The following is a 21165-nucleotide window of genomic DNA, read 5'->3' as shown; positions in this document are numbered from 1 at the left end:
TCTGTGGGATTCTCCAGGAAGAATACTGGAGTGGGTAGCTGTTCCCTTCTCTAGGGGGTCTTCCTGACCCAGGGATCAAACCCCCATCTCTTGGATTGCAGGCAGATTCTTTTCTGTTAGAACCACTAAAGAAGCCCGTATTTAACCATGTTGCAAATATATTCCTTGTCATTAACAGGACACTGCCTTCGTAAACCATTCTTATCCTTTATATTGTCTCATAATGGAAAGTGCTTAATATAAATGTTTTTAGATGTTGATTTTTTCATCACACACTAGTGAACAATCATGTAAATAATTATACACATACACACACAGATATGCAGATGACACCACCCTTATGGCAGAAAGTGAAGAGAAACTAAAAAGCCTCTTGATGAAAGCAAAAGAGGAGAGTGAAAGTTGGCTTAAAGCTCAACATTCAGAAAACGAAGATCATGGCATCTGGTCCCATCACTTCATGGCAAATAGATGGGGAAACAGTGGAAAGTGTCAGACTTTATTTTGGGGGGGCTCCAAAATCACTGCAGATGGTGACTGCAGCCATGAAATTAAAAGACACTTACTCCTTGGAAGGAAAGTTATGACCAACCTAGATAGCATATTCAAAAGCAGAGACATTACTTTGCCAACAAAGGTTTGTCTGGTCAAGGCTATGGTTTTTCCAGGAGTTATGTATGGATGTGAGTGTTGGACTGTGAAGAAAGCTGGGTGCTGAAGAACTGATGCTTTTGAACTGTGGTGTTGGAGAAGACTCTTGAGAGTCCCTTGGACTGCAAGGAGATCCAACCAGTCCATTCTGAAGGAGATCAGCCCTAGGTGTTCTTTGGAAGGAATGATGCTGAAGCTGAAACTCCAATACTTTGGCCACATGATGTGAAGAGTTGACTCATTGGAAAAGACTGATGCTGGGAGGGATTGGGGGCAGGAGGAGAAGGGGACGACAGAGAATGAGATGGCTGGATGGCATCACTGACTCGATGGACGTGAGTTTGAGTGAACTCCGGGAGTTGGTGATGGACAGGGAGGCCTGGTGCGCTGCGATTTATGGGGTCGCAAAGAGTCGGACATGACTGAGTGACTGAACTGAACTGACATACATATTAATATATACACAACTACATATATATGCATATATATACACACACACATACAGGCATACGTGCTGTGTGTTATATGTATTGCTTAAACCAACTTCTTGGAAAGTTTATTTTTTGCACTTAGAAAACCTGGGGTGTAAATATAACAAAGTAACAGTTTGCTCCACAGTCCCTTTAACAGGCCCCTTTCCATGAATTCTGAGTGCAACTTGTTCATGAATATGGAAAGTATCTGAAGATTTTCTTTTAACTTGTCTTGATTTCCTTGAAGACTCTGGCACACAGCATGAGATTAAAATAACCTGGCGTTGCTGGCGATTTTGCCCACAAATACCAAGGAATAAATATTAGAATGATGGATTCTCTTTCCCTTGTCAACCATGAATGTATTCCTGCCAGGGGCAAGGTCTAGAGAGTAAGTTAAAAATAAACAAGTAGAACCAGAGAGTAACTTTATTCTTTTATTCAAAGTTTATTAAAATAAAGAACAAATTTACAAGCACACATACCACTCAGCACCAATGTAATAACACTCTTTCTACTGATAATCTCCAAAGCATTTCCGTTTCTGCAGTTGAGAAGCAGAGATACACACACACACATTCTCACCACATTTACCCAGTACTCATAGCATCATGCCCCGAATATTCTCCTTGCTAGGGAGGCGAGGATGGGCAGAGGCAAACGAGTGTGACTACATCCAACCACTAACTGAGTCAAGGACTCTTTCGTTAGCAGTTATCATTTGCACACTAGTAACTTCTGCACATTCTAATCTCCCCATCCGGGTGCCCGATTATCTGGGCGAGAGATGGAGTCTGGTGACGATGTGATGCAAATTTAAACAAAACTGGCCAACATTCCCTACCCAATATCTTTTAATTGCTTTGGTTATAAAGTACTGGAGTCTTATGTCACGACATCTTCCAATCTTAACACCCATAAAAACCGCACCGACCAGTGACATGGACTGGAGAAGCCTTGAGAGGATTTTCTTTCTTTCCCACTCTATTTTGTGGGTTTCTTTCATTTATGTGTTTACCTATTTGCTTTGGGGGGAGGGGCAGGGAATGGGAGTTTTGAGCCAAAGTAGTGACTTCATTAACCATCTCCTGGGTCGTGGAAGTCTCTGCAGCAAATTAAAAGAAAATAAACTCCATGGAGCTCCAGTGCGGCTGTCCAAGTTGGCAGAGAGCCCCAACTTGCATGAGCAGTATTGTTCAGAGATCACTACGTATTTGCCAACTGATTGACTCACCTTGGAACAGCACTGGATCTTAAGTCTGAGACCTTGCTTCTGGAGCTATCCAGAAGGCAAGGCATTAGGAAGTGGCCCAATATTTTGCTAAAGCCACTCTAATGGCACTCATCAGTCCTCCTCCAAAAGTGAGAAGTTTTTTTCCAGGTCTTCCCAGATCAATAGACCAAGCCCCCAGGGCCTAGTTCTTCCCAGTTTGCAACTTCCTGAATCGCCCAGGTCCTGGTCCCCTTCTTTCATACAGGACACTACCAAGAGAGGGTGGATCACCAAGCCGAGGTTGGTACTTACACCCCGTCTGGACTTACATAGGAAGGCTGGGCTTAGCTTCTATTTTTAAGGTAAAGGAGGAAGAAGAGAGGAGGTTGGAATATAACTAAAAATATTTTAGTTCTGATTTTTGGCAATATCATTTTTTAAAGAAAAACTCTGGTTTTTCTTTAAAAAAATTAATTTTTAAATTTTAAAATTAAAACCTCACTGAGAAATTAAGAATCTCACTGTTAATCTCCACTGCTCAGAGAATAGCACTGAGTTATGTTCTGAAAAGCTTTAAATGCTGGCAAAGGTTTTATTAATTCTTCAATGGGACAGAAGTTAGTGTCTATTTTTTCCCCTTTGCAATGGCCATCTGATTGTAATTAAGTTTATCTTCCAACTGTAAGTCAGAAATTAGGTAGAATAAATGTCCATGTTTATCCTCTTATCATCCACAGAATGGGAAGTCCTGCATGTACATTAATGCGTTCTGCTTGCTGTGGACACAGCCCATAGGGCATGCTGAGGGCAACTGATATCCTATATCCAGCTGGGAATTTCCCCAAAGGCACAGACATTGTCTTTAACCTGCATCTATGGTATTTTATGCAGCAAGGCAGCATCCATGTATGATCTCCCCATATTTCATAAGTTTTATTCAAGAGCCCAAAATGTGAAATACACTCAGACAAAATGAAAGAGAGCAGGCCTTTCTGCTCTTCTTGATCACAGAATTGGCATTTCCTGGTTAATGGTAGGAAAGTGAAAGTGTTAGTCACTCAGTTGTGTCTGACTTTCTGTGACCCCATGGACTGTAGCCCACCAGGCTCCTCTGTCCATGGGATTCTCCAGCCATGAATACTGGAGTGGGTTGCTATTCCCTTCTCCAGGGGATCTTCCTGACCCAGGGATCGAATCCAGGTCTCCTGCATTGTGGGCAGATTCTTTATCATCTGAGCCACCACTTAACTAAATCAATAGACCATTTCAAAGTTGATATTACTAAAAATCAGGGGTACATTCTACAAACAAGGTGAAGACAAAAGACCAGAGATCAAAAATATGAATATGAAAAGTCATATGAGTTAAATGATCATAACTTTAGCTATACATAGCAAGTACAGCACTAACCTGCTTCTAAGGAGGTCAGGTACACTTTAATATCTGTATGAAAGTGAAAGTGTTTGTCGCTCAGCCGTGTCAGACTCTGTGTAACCCCATGAACTGTGGCCCACCAAGCTCCTCTGTTCATGGAGTTCTCCAGGCAAGAATACTGGAGTGGGTTGCCATTTCCTTCTCCAGGGGATCTTCCGGACCCAGGGATTGAACCTGGGTCTACTTGCACTGGAGGCAGATTCTTTACCATCTGAGTCATCAGGGAAGCCCAATCTCTGTGAAACACTTATCCTATTGTGCAAGCATTTCATGTATGCCCATTCAAGAAAGTCATTATTGATTTCACTATTATTTCTCTAAGCAATAAAGTAAGTTTTGAATAGTTCCAAGACATAAGTCTTTCAAACAGTACATGTTGGAGTAAATCCAGATGCTATAAATAACACCCAAAATTGCTTGGAAACTATTTCTATAATAGACAAGCTAATTCAGTTTAAAAGGCTAAACTGATAGCTCCATATAAACATAGCCTATGGGGTTGGGTGGGAGGGAAATATTTAGGTTCTAAAAAAAGACATCATATATATATATATAAGTTTATATATGTATATATAAACTTATATCTTATACCATATATATATATATATATAAATTTATAAATTTTGCCTTGTGAGAACAGGAACAAAAATCCTTCAAAGGAACATACTTTATAAAAGATAAGATAGGTGGGGTATTGATTTCAGGGTATTGACAATACCTGTCAGTTTCAGGATATTGACAATCTAAGAATTTCTCTGAGCATACCAGCTAAACACTGATTCTCCTCTATCTCAAATAATGAGTTCTTATTAAGTTCCTTATAAGATACACCACAGGAAATCACAAAAGTTCATGTTGAGATAAATAAGTTACGTAGTTATAGGCTTCTCCTAACTCTGATAACACCAAGCCATTTTACATACTGTAGGATTCCTGAGCTTTGTCAATTCACTTTCTCCATTGGCCCTCAACAGCCTTTCTTCCGGTAACTCTCCTGTGTTCCACTGAACATGTCTTTGTCCCTGATACTCAGCCTATACCTTTGTGTGTTTACTTCCCACTGCTTCCCGTCTCCACCAGCCTATCCTCAGGGAGAAGAACTGCATGCACACAACCTTCTCTTTCTTTAAAAATGTATCACAGCAGGGTAGTTTTCTCATCACCCTTTCCCCCAGACAACTGGCACTGCCTGCCTTAGCCACGTCTCATCCCCCCACCAGCTTCGCCAACATCCTGTTCCCTTATTGTACGTGTAGAACAAAGGGGAGGTTTACAGACAACAGCGTGAGTGTGCTGCCACCAACTTTTCTTTTTCTTCCCTAGGATACCACACAAATCACGACACTATTTTGAAGGTAAAAATCAAGGGGCTATGCCAATAAATCAAGGGGTTTAACAACTAAGGACTCAGAAATACTCTATTCTCAATGTGATTTTCCAGAAATTCATTAATGTCACATTTTCAAAATTTTTTTCTTTGTTGGTACATTTTGTAGAATTTAGAACAGTAAGAAGGTTAAATGTTGCAGTGAAAAATAATCAGTTTTTAAAATGGAGCTTTAATATCTAAACAATAAACGATACAGTGATATGACTATTATGTTGCTCCATTTAAAAAATAAAATGGTTTTTGGTTCTTGCACACTCAGTTCCCATTTTTTTTTCTGATTTCAGGCAGTTAGTTCAGGAAGATATTTTCGATTTTAGATATCTTTTATATTACTTTTATGATTCAATTATTAATGGAATGGCCATAGGAACCTTTGATTGTACATATAAATATAACCATATACTATGATCTGATAACATCCTCAAATTTACAATAAAAATTTAATATACAAAATTGGTTGATCTTTTTTGGAAGTTAGGACATTAGTTAATACTTATATTACTTATAAGTAGAACTATATCTTCATTTTAAAGAGAAATATGGAATATATATTTAAATAGCATTATAAAAATGTACTACAGAAGTCTTAGATGACTCTACCTCATCTAAGAGGAACAAAGGAAAACCCAAGTCCAAATTAAATATGAATGGGAATTCCATCCTACCAAACTCCATGATCCTGAGGATTTCATCAGTAGCAAAGCCTCCAAAATCGCTGATGGGAATTGTCTCACACTTTCTTGTCCTCTATTTGGCTCTATATTGCTGAGCTCATCATTCAGAGAACACTGCCATAGAGGCCCAGACCAAGAAGCAATGGGACCACAGTACAACTGTAGGGATGCAGAGGGGGACCCTGGCCCCACTGGGCCCACTGGTGTTACCTTTCATCAGCATCGCGAGGTATAATCACCTACTGAACACGTAAACACCACAAACATGTTTCAAAAAGTAATACAAATATTAAAATGCATTTTTTTCCCTCTCAATCCCCCTTTCTCTTCAATCCAGGAATATATGACAAATACATAGATCTCATATGTATATTCTCTATGCTATCTTAGTGGAGCTTCTTTTTCTAGCTTTGCATATGTTTCCATGTTTCTGTGACTGACAAATTAGTACCACTCTCTACAGTTTCAAGGTGAAGCTCTCTGAAACCTCCTAATCTTTCTGCCTCATTTTCCTAGCTTGTCGATTTGATTTTCTTCTAGTACTTTCTCCACCTGTGTAGAAAGTAACCATCAGATATCAGATGACCATTCTAACCCTCCAGTAGGTATCATTCTTGATACCTGCAAATATACCTGCGAGTTCTGGGACATTCAGACAGGCACAGAGCAGTACATGGCTAGAAACTAGAAGGTCAGAAACTTCTCTAACATGTTAAACAATAAGGTCCTAACCACATGGCCTGGACTTGAAGACTCATTCTCAGTAAAGATTTGGCAAATATCCAGCTGGGCTCTATCCATACTGAATAAAGCCCAGGTAATACCCTTTACACTAACAAGGATGGTGGCTTCCCTAACATAGCAGTCATTCCCGTAGTCTTTTCTTCAGGTCCCAGGGCAGGCATCAGCTGTATCACTTCTTTTATGAGGGCAGAAATGAACACATGCTGAAACAAGTTTTCTTCTTTTCCATCTTGGGATCTTTTCATTCTGGGCTTTTCACCAGGAAGAGAAGAGATAGGGCTACTATTTAGCCAAAAGCCATTTAAGTGGTCAAAGTAGTATCCAGATGTTAGAGGTTTATGTTCTTCTGACACGTAAATTCCCGTCTTTCAGTGAGAAAATGGGACTCAGTTGAAATAGTGGATTGAATTCTTAGTTTCCTTGTCTTTACATAAATTAAAAAAAAAAAAAAAAAAGCTCTGTTACAATCATACTTTTAACCAGCTAATCTAGCTTTCATCTCTTGCTGAAATTCTTCTCCAGCCAACGCCGGACTTCTTGCAGGTTGTAAAAGAAGGGGCCCTTTCCTCCCAGATAAGCAATTTTCTGTCTCTGCACGATGCACACACGTTCAAAGGCTACCCCATAAGCAACGTTGGCATTATTGTCCATGCGGTCAGCCACAACTCGGCACTGGGGCGGCAAGGAGAAACGCTCCAGGAGCTGGTGGGCTGCTGCGCATCGGTCTTCCTGGTTCCGGTGCTTCTTCACCTCGAAAACCAAAGAAGAATCCCCAGGCACTGCCCAACCATCTGAAGGATGAGCCTCATCAATGTAGACCAACAGGAAGTCAGCCACGGATGAGAACTCTTCCACCAGCTTGCTGAAGGCTGGCAGCTGGTTAGTGAAAGGAGGTCAAGTGGCCGAGCCGAAGTTGACCACCAGTGGGCGCTCAGGGCTGGCAAAGTCCAGAAGGTGGCATTCAGTTCCATCCACTGTTTTCTCCTGGGCACCATTTCCACTGGTGTCACCTCCTTCCGGACTGGAGACATGCACCACGCTGGAATTGGGGGCATCTTCACCCAGTTTCACCTGGTGATGGAAAACGAAAGAGAGAGGCAAGACCACATGAAGCACGCACTCACTTCAGTTCACTCTGTACAGAAACGATTGGCTCTAATAAAATGCGGCATTTCCTTCGGAGGATATGGTAAACACATATTGACTTGAGTAAAGACCCATCATGGCAGGTAAGGTAATGAATGGCCCCAAAGAGAATAAAAGTCTTTTTCATTCTGTCTAGTCACTAAAGGCAATTCTTCTCATCACTGAAGGTACTGCAGTTAACTGTCTTCATAATTAAGTTGAGGCTAATGTTCTTTACTGTGCTTACTCTGTGTCAGTGCTTAGCTCACAATATATAACAAATGATTAATGGGTTTCATTTTAGAAGTGAAAAGTGAATGGTCTACTTTAAAATAAATGATCAGAGTTGTGGGACATGGCACCTCTTTCTGAATTCCCACTTCTGAATTCTAAAGTACTCAGGAAAGTCCTTTATAGTCATATAGCCTAAAAGTCATTTAATCTGAACCAATGGACAAGGATGCCTATGGTCTCTATTTCTACCCAGAATGCAAAAACCTGGGGTCTGCCATTTATAAGAAGAGCTACTCCCACTTAATCTCTCAAGAGCTGCAACTATCCCATCTGTAAAATGGTCATTTATAATGTCCATCTTCCTCGTATGTTTATGGAAGGATGACACAGGGAAAAGAGCTCTGTACACTATAAATCATTGTGGGAGCGTAAGTTGCCATTATAGATGCCATGCAAACATGTGAAACTGAATACCATTTTTCTGAGTAATTCTATGTTGTAATATAATTATTCTTAGAAGTGATTCGAGCTTTCTTTGGTATGACATCCTTTCTGGAGGTTTCTATAGCTACTGCATACTTTAGGGTTCTTTTGACTAGAACCTCGCCATTTCCATTAAACAAACAAATGAATGGAAACATACTTTTATCTTTTGTAGAATCGGACTTTTAATTTCTCATATTTCATGCGTGTTTTAGTTTGTTTCACCTTTTTATCTCAGAAGTCACAAGCCATTTACTTTCCTACCACACATTTTATTAACAAATCCCACTGGATTTAGAATGCTCAGGCAGAAGAGGTGTAGCGCGAAACTGTTCTAGGTGCTCCCTTTGCATGTGGTTTAAATCGCTGAACACAGACTGAAAGAAAGTTTGCTGGCCTTTGAATCTGTAAATTGATAATAAAAAGCAGGCAACATAAAAGAGCCAATTACTTCAGTTTGAATTAACAGAATTGGATCTTCCCCTAGAATGGTTTAATCAAAGCCAATAACACTGGGGACAACTTACAGCAGTATAAGTGATTTTTATACACTGTCCTTAATATTACAAAACACTTCCAACTGGATTCATTTTCCCCCTCATATAAATACCACCGCATGTAACATTGATGTTAATTGAAGTCACTTACAAGCGAATTGTTAAAAACTCAACAATTTAAACCGATATAAAACACTCAAGGGGTTTCATGGAGAAGCTTCTACCTCATGTTAATACATAACTTGTTTTAACTGCAGAAGTAGTAGTCAAGAAATCCTTTATCTCCCTTGTGAAAAATCCTAGCAGGGCAGGTTTAAAACAAGGACTATAAGCTTTCTAAAATAAATGTTAAAACAATAATCTTCTTTCTTAGAAAAGGAAGGTGGTGTTGTGATTTAAATAAGTACATTTGTTTTCAATCACTGTCAGGAAAAAAGTTATTTTCTTTATATTAATTTTCTTGGTTAATTTGTAAGTGGAACTAGGTGAAGAAACCTAGTAAACCACTTTGAGCTGGACTGTTTTATATGAGCTACATTCATCTCTTGAAATTTTAAAATGTACTTAAAATGCAAAGATATACATCCTAAAGGTATTATAAGCTTTTTAATCTATGGGTTATTTTTGTACTTCTTTGTAGATTTAGATAAAAGGTAGCATTACCATCACCTTCTCATTATATCTTCCCCATTTAAAAAAAAACAATAATGATTCTAGGATGGCTGCTTCTAACACTATTGTCGTGCTGTGTTTTTCAACATGCTGTGATACGAAGATCTGAATGCATTCAGACCAGTCTGAGGAACCCATACACAGGAGAAGAATCGTCTCTGGCCTGCAGACTTGTAGGTTCCTGGTAGGCTGAAAACACCCACCTGCATTTTGGAGTCATTTCTAAGAATGGAACAGTTGTGTTGGCCTTGTGACATGGGCCTCTGATGCCCCTGACTCTCGCCCAAGCCGAACTGTTGATCCTTGCATTATGCCTGATTCTTCAACTGAGTAATCTAATCTGCCTTCAGTCGTAGGTGACTCTCTTGTTACCTGTAATTAGTTTTCTTGGAATGTTAAAGCACCTTCTCCTTCTTTAGTGACAATGTATAGTTCAGCCACATAATTTTCTCAAAATACAAACATGTTAGTTCAACTTAGAAAACTTAGAACAAGTACAACACCTCTACTTTAAAATATTAGGATAAGCTACCAAATATATCATGTTCTTTAGTATGTGTGTTTGGTGGGGGAGTGGGCAGAGGTTGGCATTTTGTTAAGCTGGAGAACAATGGATATGTATGCTTGGAATTTTTGGTTGAATAAAGTTTTGAATGGATGGTAGCTGTTATCATCTTAGCTGGAGATCAGCAAAGCATTTTACATTAATAATAACCTTGACCTACAGTGAACATCAGCACACTGGAGTGATGGAAGACCTCACCAAGGCAGATGACTTCAAAGGGTGAAGCCCCTGGAAGCCCCTGTAGAGCACCGCCACAGTCCACACCCAGTCCTGTTGTTCTGTTCTTGATCATCTCTGCTGTTCAGTGCATAAAATGAGAGTAGCCAATCCTCTTTACTTTGTAAAGGAGCCATAGGACTTGACTGCAGATTAGAATGCCATAAAAAAAATTATACTTTTGTTCATGAGGGTGATTAGGTAAGAGAAAATGCATAGGTATGCACAATGCTATTACTACAAATAGGAGGGAAAAACACACACCCATGATTTGAAGGTCCAGACATGAGTAGACCAGTAGTCTGCTTTTATAAATGTCATATTCTAATCATTCAATTTATCTATTTTTTGCTAAAAACTGCTGATATGGGATAATTTAGCAACAATAAAGGGAAAAGCTTTTTATAAAATGAAAGTCTGCTTTAAACTGAAAAAAAAAAACATCTTTTAGAAGGATATTATTGTTCATTTCTCACCTTCCTATTTGGTCATCAAGAAAATTAAGTTTGTATTATGACCAAAGTTTCAAAGGGTGAATTTCTTAGTTTACTCTGCTTCACACCTTGCTGAGGTAGAATGGGAGAATCATCGCTGTCTTCCACGATGGAAGAGTCTTTCCCCAGGAGCAAAGCATTCCTTGACAGAAAGCCAAAATGATGAAGAAAATAAAGTTGGTCCATAGTAACATTTAGGCTGCAGGAAAGAAGCTTGACAAAAACCAGTTATCCCCTGGTACTCCCAAGCCCTGTTTGAATTTCCCACAGTGGCACAGAAAGTCTCCTGGCCACAAGTTACCTATCATCTTCATTTCTCCTTCTTAGAGGGTTTGTGTTTGGTTTTTGTCCTTAATGAGACATATTTGCCAAAGAGGCATTCAAAAGGCATTTTTTACTCTTGCGGAAGAGTAATTAGGTCGGTACCTCTTTCCCTGCCAGCATTAGCCGCTCTAAAGAGAACCCTGCCCAGTATTTAATGCCCAAACACAAGAAGCATCATTTCCACTAATTGGTCTTGAAGTTCCGATGTTCCCAAAGGGTCCCTTTATTTTGCAAGGATCAGAAAGGACATACGTAAAATGTAATATCGTCATCACTGACTTTTACCTCTCTCATCTGCTCTATTACATCTGTCCTTTCTTCTGTTTTTTAAAATCAACATCAACACAACACCAACAAGGGAGGGAAATAAAGGGTTTGCATTTTTATAACAGAAGACATCTCTGGGCCAAGCTCAAATGTTGTCATAGCCATATTTATAAATATGAACAATATGGTGTATATTTGATTCCCTTGATGATAGGATCCCTTTTGCGGACAGTTTTCAGTGCATGAGGAAAAGGATAATGCTGCTTTAGCATGTGGACTGTGAAATGCAGGGCAAGGGAAAAAAAAAAGAAAGAACCATTCATCAAGGAGAAGCTGGAAATAGAGCATATACTACTAACCTTGTTTTTCTTCCTTTTCCACAGCCTGAGAAAGGCCTCTGGACAAAATATCACCTAATCTCATGATAGAAAGCAAAGCAAGTGATAAAAATCGGGGTAGGTATGTGGCAGAATTCTTTTTACACCTCCTTCTTGTTCTCCAAAGCCCTGGAAATTTCAAATTCTTTGACACAATGACCAGGCTACATCAATGTCCTTACAGACGTGGCCAAACAATTATTAAGCAGCATTTTAACCATTTATATTCAAATCAGCCAAACAAATCAGAGGATCAGCTACCTACTCTTTCCTCTGAGTTCAATTCCCTGTTTGGCCATTCTCTTTTTGATTTGTAACTTGAAAACACAGCTCGAAGCTCTATCATTTCCCAGTGTTTTATCCAAGTGATGAACAAACTCTGGCGGGAGCCTGCCTTGTGTTCTTTGGGGAGTGTTTCTTTCTTAGAAGAGCCATTTTCCATCATAGAAACGAGTGTCAAAAGGCTGAGGGGAGTGAAGAGGAGGAGGAGAATGTTAAAGAGACCCTTTCAAAACCAAAATTATATGTTCAAATGAATATGTTTTCTGTGCCACAGCAGTATTGCCCATGTAGGAGCTAAAGTGCTTGTCAGCATCTATACTGCGTGTTTATTTTACACTTCATTTAGGTAGGAGCCAGCCTCCCAGACAGAGCAGTCTGCTTACTGGTTGTATTTTTGAGTCTTTGAGTACCAGTACAAAGATGCAGTGTTAGACGCAGTGACACTGACTAGGGAAAACTTAAATAACAAACATCTATTATACACCTCAATCTCTCAACAAAATCCATTAGACTTCCTTTTTTCATCAAAATCATGCTTGGGACTCCCTCTAATCAAACCCAAATTATCTTTACAGGCTTCCCTAGAAAGTTCATTTTAAGTCCCATGCAACATTTTAACGAAGAAGGGTTTTCTGTTTTATTTTGTCCCAAGTTTTTTGGTTTTTTTTTCATTTCTTTGTTGCCTCCTGCAGAAGCCAAACACAGGGATAACATTTTTACCACACTTTCTCTAAATAGCTTCTCAAGTATCTGCCATTCGACAACCAGGAGAGTTAGAAACGGCCTGCCTCCTTGGATGGTATGTGCACACTCGACATCCTGGAGCACTCTGCTTCTGGGGGTGGCGGCCTCAAGTCAGGATTGTGAAACAGGGCGACACCAAACAGAGACTCCTCCAGTGAGTCTCTAGACATGGCTACACCCAACGGCAGTGGCACAGATGACAGCAGCATTCAGGGAAGTGATTCAACCCGTTTTCGAGGTTCTGAGTGACCCCGAATCGCCACCACCACCCTTTCTACACTTGGAGATGGAAGAAGACCTAAATTCAGCGCAAGCTGCGTTTACCATGTTTCCAGTCATCACACACCCAGTCCAGTCTTATCTCTGGATATATGAGTTCTTGGGTTGCTTCTTCTCACGGCAGCATTTACATAAGTCATGAAAAACGAACAGCATGACATCAGTCATGAATTTGGTCACTAATCAGTAGGCAGAAAGAGTACAGAAGAAGAACACACAAACCATGTGCAAAGAAGAAAACAGATCACTCAAGCTTCTCAATCCCTTGGAGGAGGGACAACAAAACATTGCAACACAATGAAACCCTATACATTGGTGAAAAAATAAATAAGTGATCAAGGTTATTAAAGAGGCATGTGTTTCCTTTTCTCTTTTTACTTCAGTAAGCTGCTTGATAGGAGAAACAGCCTCACTTAACATGGGTGGGTACCATTACCCCCTCCATATTTTGTGTGAGGGTATCTATGAATACAGGTAAAATTCTCCAAAGCAGTGGTTTTTCCTGTATGGCAAAAGTCAATGACTTTCAAAACAGGAAGAGTTTAATAGAGATCAAATAACTGACATTGCTATGATATCTCCTAACACCTAGGAAAAACAGATACAGGTGAAAGAACTTCCTAAGTCATAATACACCTAACATACTTGTGTAAGCCCCACTCTCCTCTAAATTCTCTACCCCTCAAAATGAAACATAAACATTCAGTATATACATGCATGCAAATGAAGCGATCGTCTCAATATCTCCTTCCCACATCACCCATTCAGCCCATGTACATAATATAAAATGAGTTTTTGGTGTTAGAACTTTGAGTAGCACTTAATATTATTATAAAGAAAATTTCACTTACTAACAAGAGCTCTTAACTATTTTCCGATCTTCAGGACAACGAATACAAACCTTCTGCAGGTTAGTGCCAATAACAAAGACAAGTATCATACTAAAACTTCCCTAGTTCACCAGGAATATTTTCTTCTTAAACATTTGTTTAATTTTCAGTGGAAGGATCCCACTCTGGATTCCTTGTTACTAGAAATGATTTCTTATCCTTTGCTGGTGCATAGATATTTTTTAATGTTTATTTTATATTGGAGTATAGTTAACAATGTTCTGCTAGTTTCAGGTATACAGCAAAGTGATTCAGTTATACATATAGACATACCTATTCTTTTTCCAATTATTCTCCCACTTAGGTTATTACAGAGTATTGAGCAGAGTTCCCTGTTCTATATTATAGGTCCTTTTTGATGATCTGTTTTATATAGAGCAGTGTGAACATGTGAATCCCAAACTCTCAATCTATCTTTCCCCCCAACCATTCCCCCCTGGTTACCATAAGTTCATTCTCTAGATTTATTTTTCTAGTGTTTATTTATAGAGGACTCGTTCTCTTCTTCCTCTTATTCTAGTTTTCCAGCTGTTTCTGAGGCTCTGCCTGCCTATAATACATCACTCACTAGCTCCCACCGTTCTCTTAAACCCCCTTCCCCAGCATCTCGGGCAAGGTGCCTCAATACTGTTGAGGGAAATCAAGGATGTCTGCTTTGACAGTAGCTTTTATGGGATGAGTCAATTCTTCCTAAGCTCAGGGACCTTCAGGAGTCACACGGGCGTAGGGGAGGGAGCAAACTGACAAAGGACCCGGTGCCCTTTCTTCTCTGCCCCTTAAGATCTGACCCAAGGATGCCCCACCACCTCGAAGCAGCATTCTTCACTTCGAAACAAAACCTTTCTGGGTTTGAGAGGGCAGCCCCGGGGACATGGCTTCAGCAGGTAAGTGAAGCCACTGCTTCAGGGTTCTAGGCACAAGTTATAACAGCTTTGAGACTGTCGTGAACCCTAGACTTATCTGCTCGGTCTAAAGGCAACCTGCATAAGTTTTGAGAAACAAAGCAAATGTGGTTTCTCAAACAAAGTCTGGATCGTTGACAGCTTGTTCTCAGACCTTTCCTTTTCAAACAGATACCGAGTAACTCCAGACTCGGTGCCGGATAACTGCTTCAAAAGGCTGAAATCCAGATCAAGGCAGGAGTTGACGGGGCACACAGACTTGCTCCCATTAACTCTTATTTCTACCAGGAATGAAGCCACGACCAGCTGAATCACATCCACTCTGTTATTTCCTTAAATCTTTTTAGCTCTCTGAGAGTCCTGTGTGGTGTTGACTTTCTTCCCCCCTGCTTTTTAGTGCCCACCCATTAAACAGTCTTTCCTAAAGTCTCATGCAGCCTCTCATCAAGCAAAACATCAAAACCGCCAGTTCATGATGAGAGCAGAATAAAGGCAGGGTCTGCCCTCCCCGGACACCTTTCTGACGTTTCCCAACATTATTCTACAGACACGAATACCCTCTGCTCCCAAGTCACAGCAAGCCACTCCTGACTCTTCTTAGAAAGGCTCCTTCTGAAGTCACATAGAGTCACTGGGACTCAGTAATACCTGTCATCCCCAAATCTCAGGTGCGTCATCGTGGGACAGGTGTAGAGAGTAAACACCCGAGCATCACCTTACGGCCTCCAGACAGGGCTCCAGAGCGCTCACCCCTCAGCTGCTGCAGGCATCCGGTCCCCTCCAGCATCTCCGCCTCCCGCCCCCGACAGCCCTGCGGAGAAGCCCCTGGAGCACAGCTCACCTGTTTGTAGGCGTCGAGGAGGAAGCTTTTCCAGATGCAGCGCATTCCTTCTGAGGTCAGCATGCGCCTCCACTGCCCGCGAGTGGACTTGGAGCGGCTCAGCAGCAGCACCACGTGCTTGAGGAGAATGACCGAGTCATAGAGCGCCAGGAAGAGGCAGTTGGAGAAAAAAACTGGCAGAATCTGCAGTGTGATCAGCAAGTCTACGCTGAGGATGCCCATCTTCTCTGCCTCCCGGGTCAGTTCCCTTGTGCGCTCTGGTTCCCCTTCACCCTCTTATTTAAAAGGGGGTGGGGGTAGTGATGGAGAGAGGTGGGGGGAGGTGAAGGGGGAGGTCGGGGGTGGGGGATAGGGGGAGAGAAGGAGAAAAACTAAATTAAAAAAGAAGCCCAAGTTGTCTCCTTTTTCAAAGAAGCAGAAATGGCAAGACCAAGTTCCAGTCTCTCCAGCCCAGCAGTTGGAGTGTGCCCATCAATTCATTCAATTCGGAGCTGCTGCTTTTTTTTTTTTTTTCAGGATTTAAGATGTTAAAACAAAAACAAAAACAAAAAAACTGGCGTACCCGTCCCTAATCCAGTTACCCCTCTCAGAGTCGGTTAAAGACAGGCAGTTCTACTTTCATTTCTAAGCACCTATGAGACTGTGGCAGAGATTGCAAAATTTTCTGTAGCTTTTCATTGTCTCTGTGTTCAGAAATGTAGCCCGTTTCTTTCTAGAATTGCCAGAGTTTTGAAAATGTGCTTGTAGGGTAGTTTTTTCCCCTCTTTACTCCGTTTACACACACTTTCTGTTCTTCTCCAGCCTGTCTCACTCTCTCCTTTCCCCAGGAGCGTCTGACTCCTCTTTCCCTGACTGCCTCTGGCTTCTCCTTCCTGCTCTGTCTGTGGTGCAAAGTGCCTCTCTCTGCAGCCCAGTGAGTCTCCCTGAAGCCTTTTATACATTCCCTGGCTAATTGCTGCAATAGAGAAATGAAAGCCTAATCTTGGTAAAGATCTTGACGTCATTGAGAAAGAGGGCTTTACTTTGGCCAGGACTGCAGTGAATAGAAAAGCAAAACTCGACAAGTTTTTTTTTTTTTTTTTTTAGAAGAGGGGGGGTGGCAGAGGGACAGTGGAATTTTGCTTTGTGATTTAAAGAGAGAGGAAAAAATTAATACCTTTGAGGGTTTTCAGGAAATGCTCCCAAACTTTGGGAAAAGTTATTTAATATAGCATGTGGGTTGATGGGGAAACTCTCCTCTGATTATTATTATTGTTCTTGTTTATTTATAAGGAGTTTGGGAAAGAAAGGTTCCTGGAAGGCAGGTAGGAAAGAGGAAGAGTGATCAGACATGATCTCTGTTCTCTTTCTTGGAAGATGTGAATGCTTACCTTCCGTCTTTATGTCTACATCCTACAACTATCTCCCGTCAGATTTGTGACCTAGGTTCTTTAAATATTTTTGAGTCATGATCTTATTTAAGAAAATCCAAACTGTGAGGTGGAAAACTTTTAAACTCTTTGAATACCATCACAGCACTTCTTTAAAGCTTCTTGTAGAAAATTAGTGAAAATTTTCTTTTCAGTTTTACTGAAGTTTCCAATGCAAAAAAAAAAAAAGAAAGAAAGAAACAAGAAAATCTTCCACCCATGAAAGTAGCTAGGTGACCAGACTTCCTTTCCATTCCATTTTGCCTAGATGCAGATTAAATAAAACTTTTATCTAATGGCATTAAGATGCCATCAGAGTAAGAAATACATTCTTTATAAGAGAGCTCTTTAAATTCTGAAATTGCCCTGTTTCTGTTAGCATAGCCCCTAAGAAACATGATACTTTGGGGAATCTTCCTTTTTGCTTGAAAAAATTTTAATAAAATTTGTAGGTTGTTAAGAGCAGACTTTGAATTGTCTCAAGTCACACTGACCACACTCAGTGCTTGCTTTGCCCATTGCTTTCTGAACAGACAGGTACTTAGTCAGACAATGCTTTGGCAGAATGCCATGACCTCCATCTCATTCTAATTTTCTTTCCTCACTTACCTAACAGATCACCTCTAGGAATTATATTTTCTTGGAAAAAGGAATGGCAAGTACAGACATTGGGGTGGGGATATAGAATGGTAGTTGAAAATTAATTTTCTGACTTCTCCATGTTCAAGGAGCTCTCCTTACACATGAGTTAAGCAGTGGGTGCAAATACGAGGTCCATTTCTCTGTATTGTCCCTGTCGGTAAAATCTGCAAGATTACGGAACTCATTTAAAAGCCTAGGGCAGGGGTCATTAATTAGTGGACCCGTGGGCCAAATTCAGCATGCATATGCACTTTATCTGGTTGGCATAGTGCTTTTTGGCTTTAAGAAAATAATTGAATGAGAGTGCCTGTAGGTTCTGAGAGACCAGAGTTTTCTGTCTGTTTTGCTCATTGGTATCTCCTAGCAGTTGGAACCATGCCTGGCACACAGTAAGTTCAAGGAAGGAGTCTTGAATGGACAGATGGGCTGGGCATACATTGCTCCACACTAGGGGGCACCATCCACATACAATATGCTGACGCTCACTGGGGTGCTCCAAAACTTTGTACAACCTGGTGGACTTGGGGGTGGTCCTCCCCACTGGCACAACCCTCACCACTCCCTATTGTCCTAAAAACCTGATTCCTTCATTTTTATCATCACTTTAGCCCATGGCAAGTTTTGGATTTGCGTCACATGGACTAAATTTTTAGAGAAGACGTCAAAGCTTAGAAAAATGAACAGAAGTCACATAGAAAAATATTTTTCCTATGACTAGCATACAGTGTTAGCAAAGGATATTATTTGTATACATAATATACATTCACTCCATTCCCTCAGTTTTCTCGACGCACTATGGAAGAAAAGAAGGGACAAAGAAAGGGAGGTGACAACATGGTGTTTTAACTGGTGTAGATGGGAAAACTATGGTGCCCAAAGTGCCAGCTAACAGTGACTGAAGGTGTGGACTCGGGAACACACACTGCCACACAGTGCCCAAGCCTGAAAAGTTCACCCCTTCTCAGACGTTCCTTTTGCTCTGTGTGAATTAAACCAGTGCTACTTTAATGTAGAGATATCTTGGTAGCTACGAGCCAATTCTCCTGCACTTGTCATTTGCTTTCAATGCGAGTTGTATGTTTGGAAATGGCAAGACAAGGAGGAGGTTTGGTAGAAAAAAAAAAAAATGCCTTCTTTTAAAATGCAAAGTTCAAGGCACATGCAGACTACAAATGGTGAAAATCAGATTTTTTTTTTCTTTTTTACGTTATTTATGCTCTTTCCTATAAAATCAGAAGTGTTTGAGAGGGTTTTTTCCTTAAAAAATTAGAAGAACAAATTGGCAGAGAGTCAATCTGATCATGACATTTCTCAGATTTTTTCTATCACTTTCTCTAAATGAATGAATGAATAAATCACAAAACCAAGCACTGTTCTTTTTAGATGGTCTGTCTAATCTAGAAATTATATTTCTCCAAAGCTATTTCTCTTTTTATCATGATTCATAATGGCTTATTCTAGTTATTAATATTTAGCACTTTGATCTTCAAGTAATTTTATATCCTTTAAGCGACAAAAACAACCCATAAAATGACAGAGGATGATTTGTCCCAATGTGTAAATGAGAGAAAGTAGATCATCAAGGTTGTAGAGCCCCAGCTGGTATTGGGTATTTCCCCCAACTCTAAACCTCAATTCTTTTCCTGTGTGACTATTTTATTGATCCTGGTCATTACTCTGAAAATGAAAACCCTTGCCCAAAGTGGTTGTACTAGGTAATTTTACCTTCTGAATTACAAAGGATATCTGGGATTCCATATCTGCTTAATATTGCCCAACTCAAGCTCTTGGTTCCATTCGAAAAGCTTGGATATCTTCTTGATCACATAAGTATTCTTAGCCTTAGCGGTTCAGTGGTAAGGAATCCACCTGCCAAGGCAGGAGGTGTGGATTTGATCTTGGGTCAGGAAAATCCCCTGGAGAAGGAAATGGCAACCCACTCCAGTATTCTTGCCTGGAAAATTCCATAAACAGAGGAGCCTGCCAGGCTACAGTCCACGGGGTCACAGAGAGCCACACGACTGAGTGACTGAGCATACAATACAAGGTAATATGTGGTATGCTGGTTGAATTTCCCCATACAATGTTGTATACAGGTTTTAAATTCCAAAAGAGAGGTAGCTAGAGAAAGGTGATTTAGGCTTTTTAATAAGAGAATCACTATAAAATTGTTTTTTTTTTTTCCTTTTGATAGCTTGAGAGCAGCATGTACTACCATTCATTGCCTCCCTCTGGTTGGAAAAGCAAGCATCTGAGTTATAAGGCTTCCTTTGGTCTACTTTTTGACTCTTAAGTTGAAATTAAGAGAATGAAGTTGGATAACCTAAAAGCAAACCCAGAGATTTCAAGGATGGAAGCTACCACTACTCTTTGTTGTCTGAAGATGCCAAAGGGCATTCAAGAATCTATGGAATTCATGCTGTGGATTTTCAAGCAGTCTCAGCTTCATAAAATTTTATTCCTTCTAACTCAAGTGATTTGCTGAAGTAAATTTTAAATGGAGATTAAATTTTACTTTCATAAAAAAAAAAAAACTTGTCTAATCAATATATTATAAATCCAACAATGTCTGGTCAGGACAGGTTGCACTGATTTTGGTCTGGGAATATGATCGCCATACATACACCCGCCTGCCAAGAGTGCATTTCAGAGAAGGAAATCACAAACATTGTTGTTATTTAGTTGCTAAGTCATGTACGACTCTTTGAGACGCCATGGATTGCAGCCTGCCAGGGTCCTCTGTCTATAAGATCTAGATTTCCCAGGCAAGAATACTGGAGTAAGGTGCCTTTTCCTCCTCCAGGGGATCTTCCTGACCCAGGGATCAAACCTGTGTCTCCTGCATTGGCAGGTGGATTTTTTTTTTAACTGCTAAGCCACTTGGGAAACCCAGCCACCACAACTTTCCATCCCTGGTGACTCCTGGTTGTGCTGAGAGGGAGTTATAATGAAGGGTTTATACCACAGTGACTGAATCAGTCAGAATTCCCCGTGGGCCCATCCATTCTACAAACAGTTGTGTTCCCTGCCTTGTGATGAAAGGGGAAGCTCAGTGGATAAACAGACACCCCAGAGTCAATTCTGACGCACTTGAACCAAGCAACTGAATGCTGGGGCCAAGAAGGGGCAGACACTGTGGGAGGGTGAGCGGTCTATCCCAGCAGCCCAGCCGTGTCTTAGGTCCCTTGGCAAACCCTGGCAGAGGGCACTGTCTGAGGTGTTAAGACATTCTCCCCTCAGGAACAGCTGCTGCTCTTTTTTTTCTTCCAGGCCACCTACTGGCAAAACCAAGAAGGAAAGGAAAAGGGAAAACACAGGAGGAGGGGAAAGCAGAAATGGAGAG

At 40.6% G+C, this 21165-nt stretch overlaps 1 protein-coding gene and 2 long non-coding RNA genes across 4 annotated transcripts; 1 reads left to right on the top strand and 2 right to left on the bottom strand.

Annotated features, from left to right (window-relative positions):
- Positions 1 to 1548: 1548 nt before the first annotated feature.
- On the bottom strand, positions 1549 to 15993 carry DIO2 (iodothyronine deiodinase 2). 2 transcript variants are annotated; one of them, XM_086319410.1, is made up of 2 exons: positions 15646 to 15993; positions 1549 to 7650 (listed from the first exon to the last, which is right to left on the bottom strand). In XM_086319410.1, the coding sequence occupies exons 1-2, from the start codon at positions 15991 to 15993 to the stop codon at positions 7063 to 7065; spliced, it is 936 nt and encodes a 311-aa protein (XP_086175536.1). In that variant the 3' UTR covers positions 1549 to 7062. The 2 variants fall into 2 exon arrangements, with proteins under 2 accessions (XP_086175536.1, XP_086175537.1); XM_086319411.1 differs by having other exon boundaries at positions 15772 to 15993.
- Positions 8582 to 14757, bottom strand: LOC147363921 (uncharacterized). The gene is made up of 2 exons (XR_015133921.1): positions 10848 to 14757; positions 8582 to 10517 (listed from the first exon to the last, which is right to left on the bottom strand). It is a non-coding gene; the product is annotated as an uncharacterized LOC147363921 (long non-coding RNA).
- On the top strand, positions 14782 to 20356 carry LOC147363919 (uncharacterized). Its single transcript, XR_015133914.1, has 3 exons — positions 14782 to 14912; positions 15599 to 16009; positions 20017 to 20356. It is a non-coding gene; the product is annotated as an uncharacterized LOC147363919 (long non-coding RNA).
- The last annotated feature ends 809 nt before the right edge of the window (positions 20357 to 21165 follow it).

This window comes from Bos grunniens, chromosome 10 (genome assembly GCF_055505025.1).
Source record: "Bos grunniens cultivar Pamir isolate PY7600 chromosome 10, Bosgru_T2T1.0, whole genome shotgun sequence".
NCBI classification, from domain to species: Eukaryota; Metazoa; Chordata; class Mammalia; order Artiodactyla; family Bovidae; genus Bos; species Bos grunniens.
This window is presented reverse-complemented; position numbering and strand designations above follow the sequence as displayed.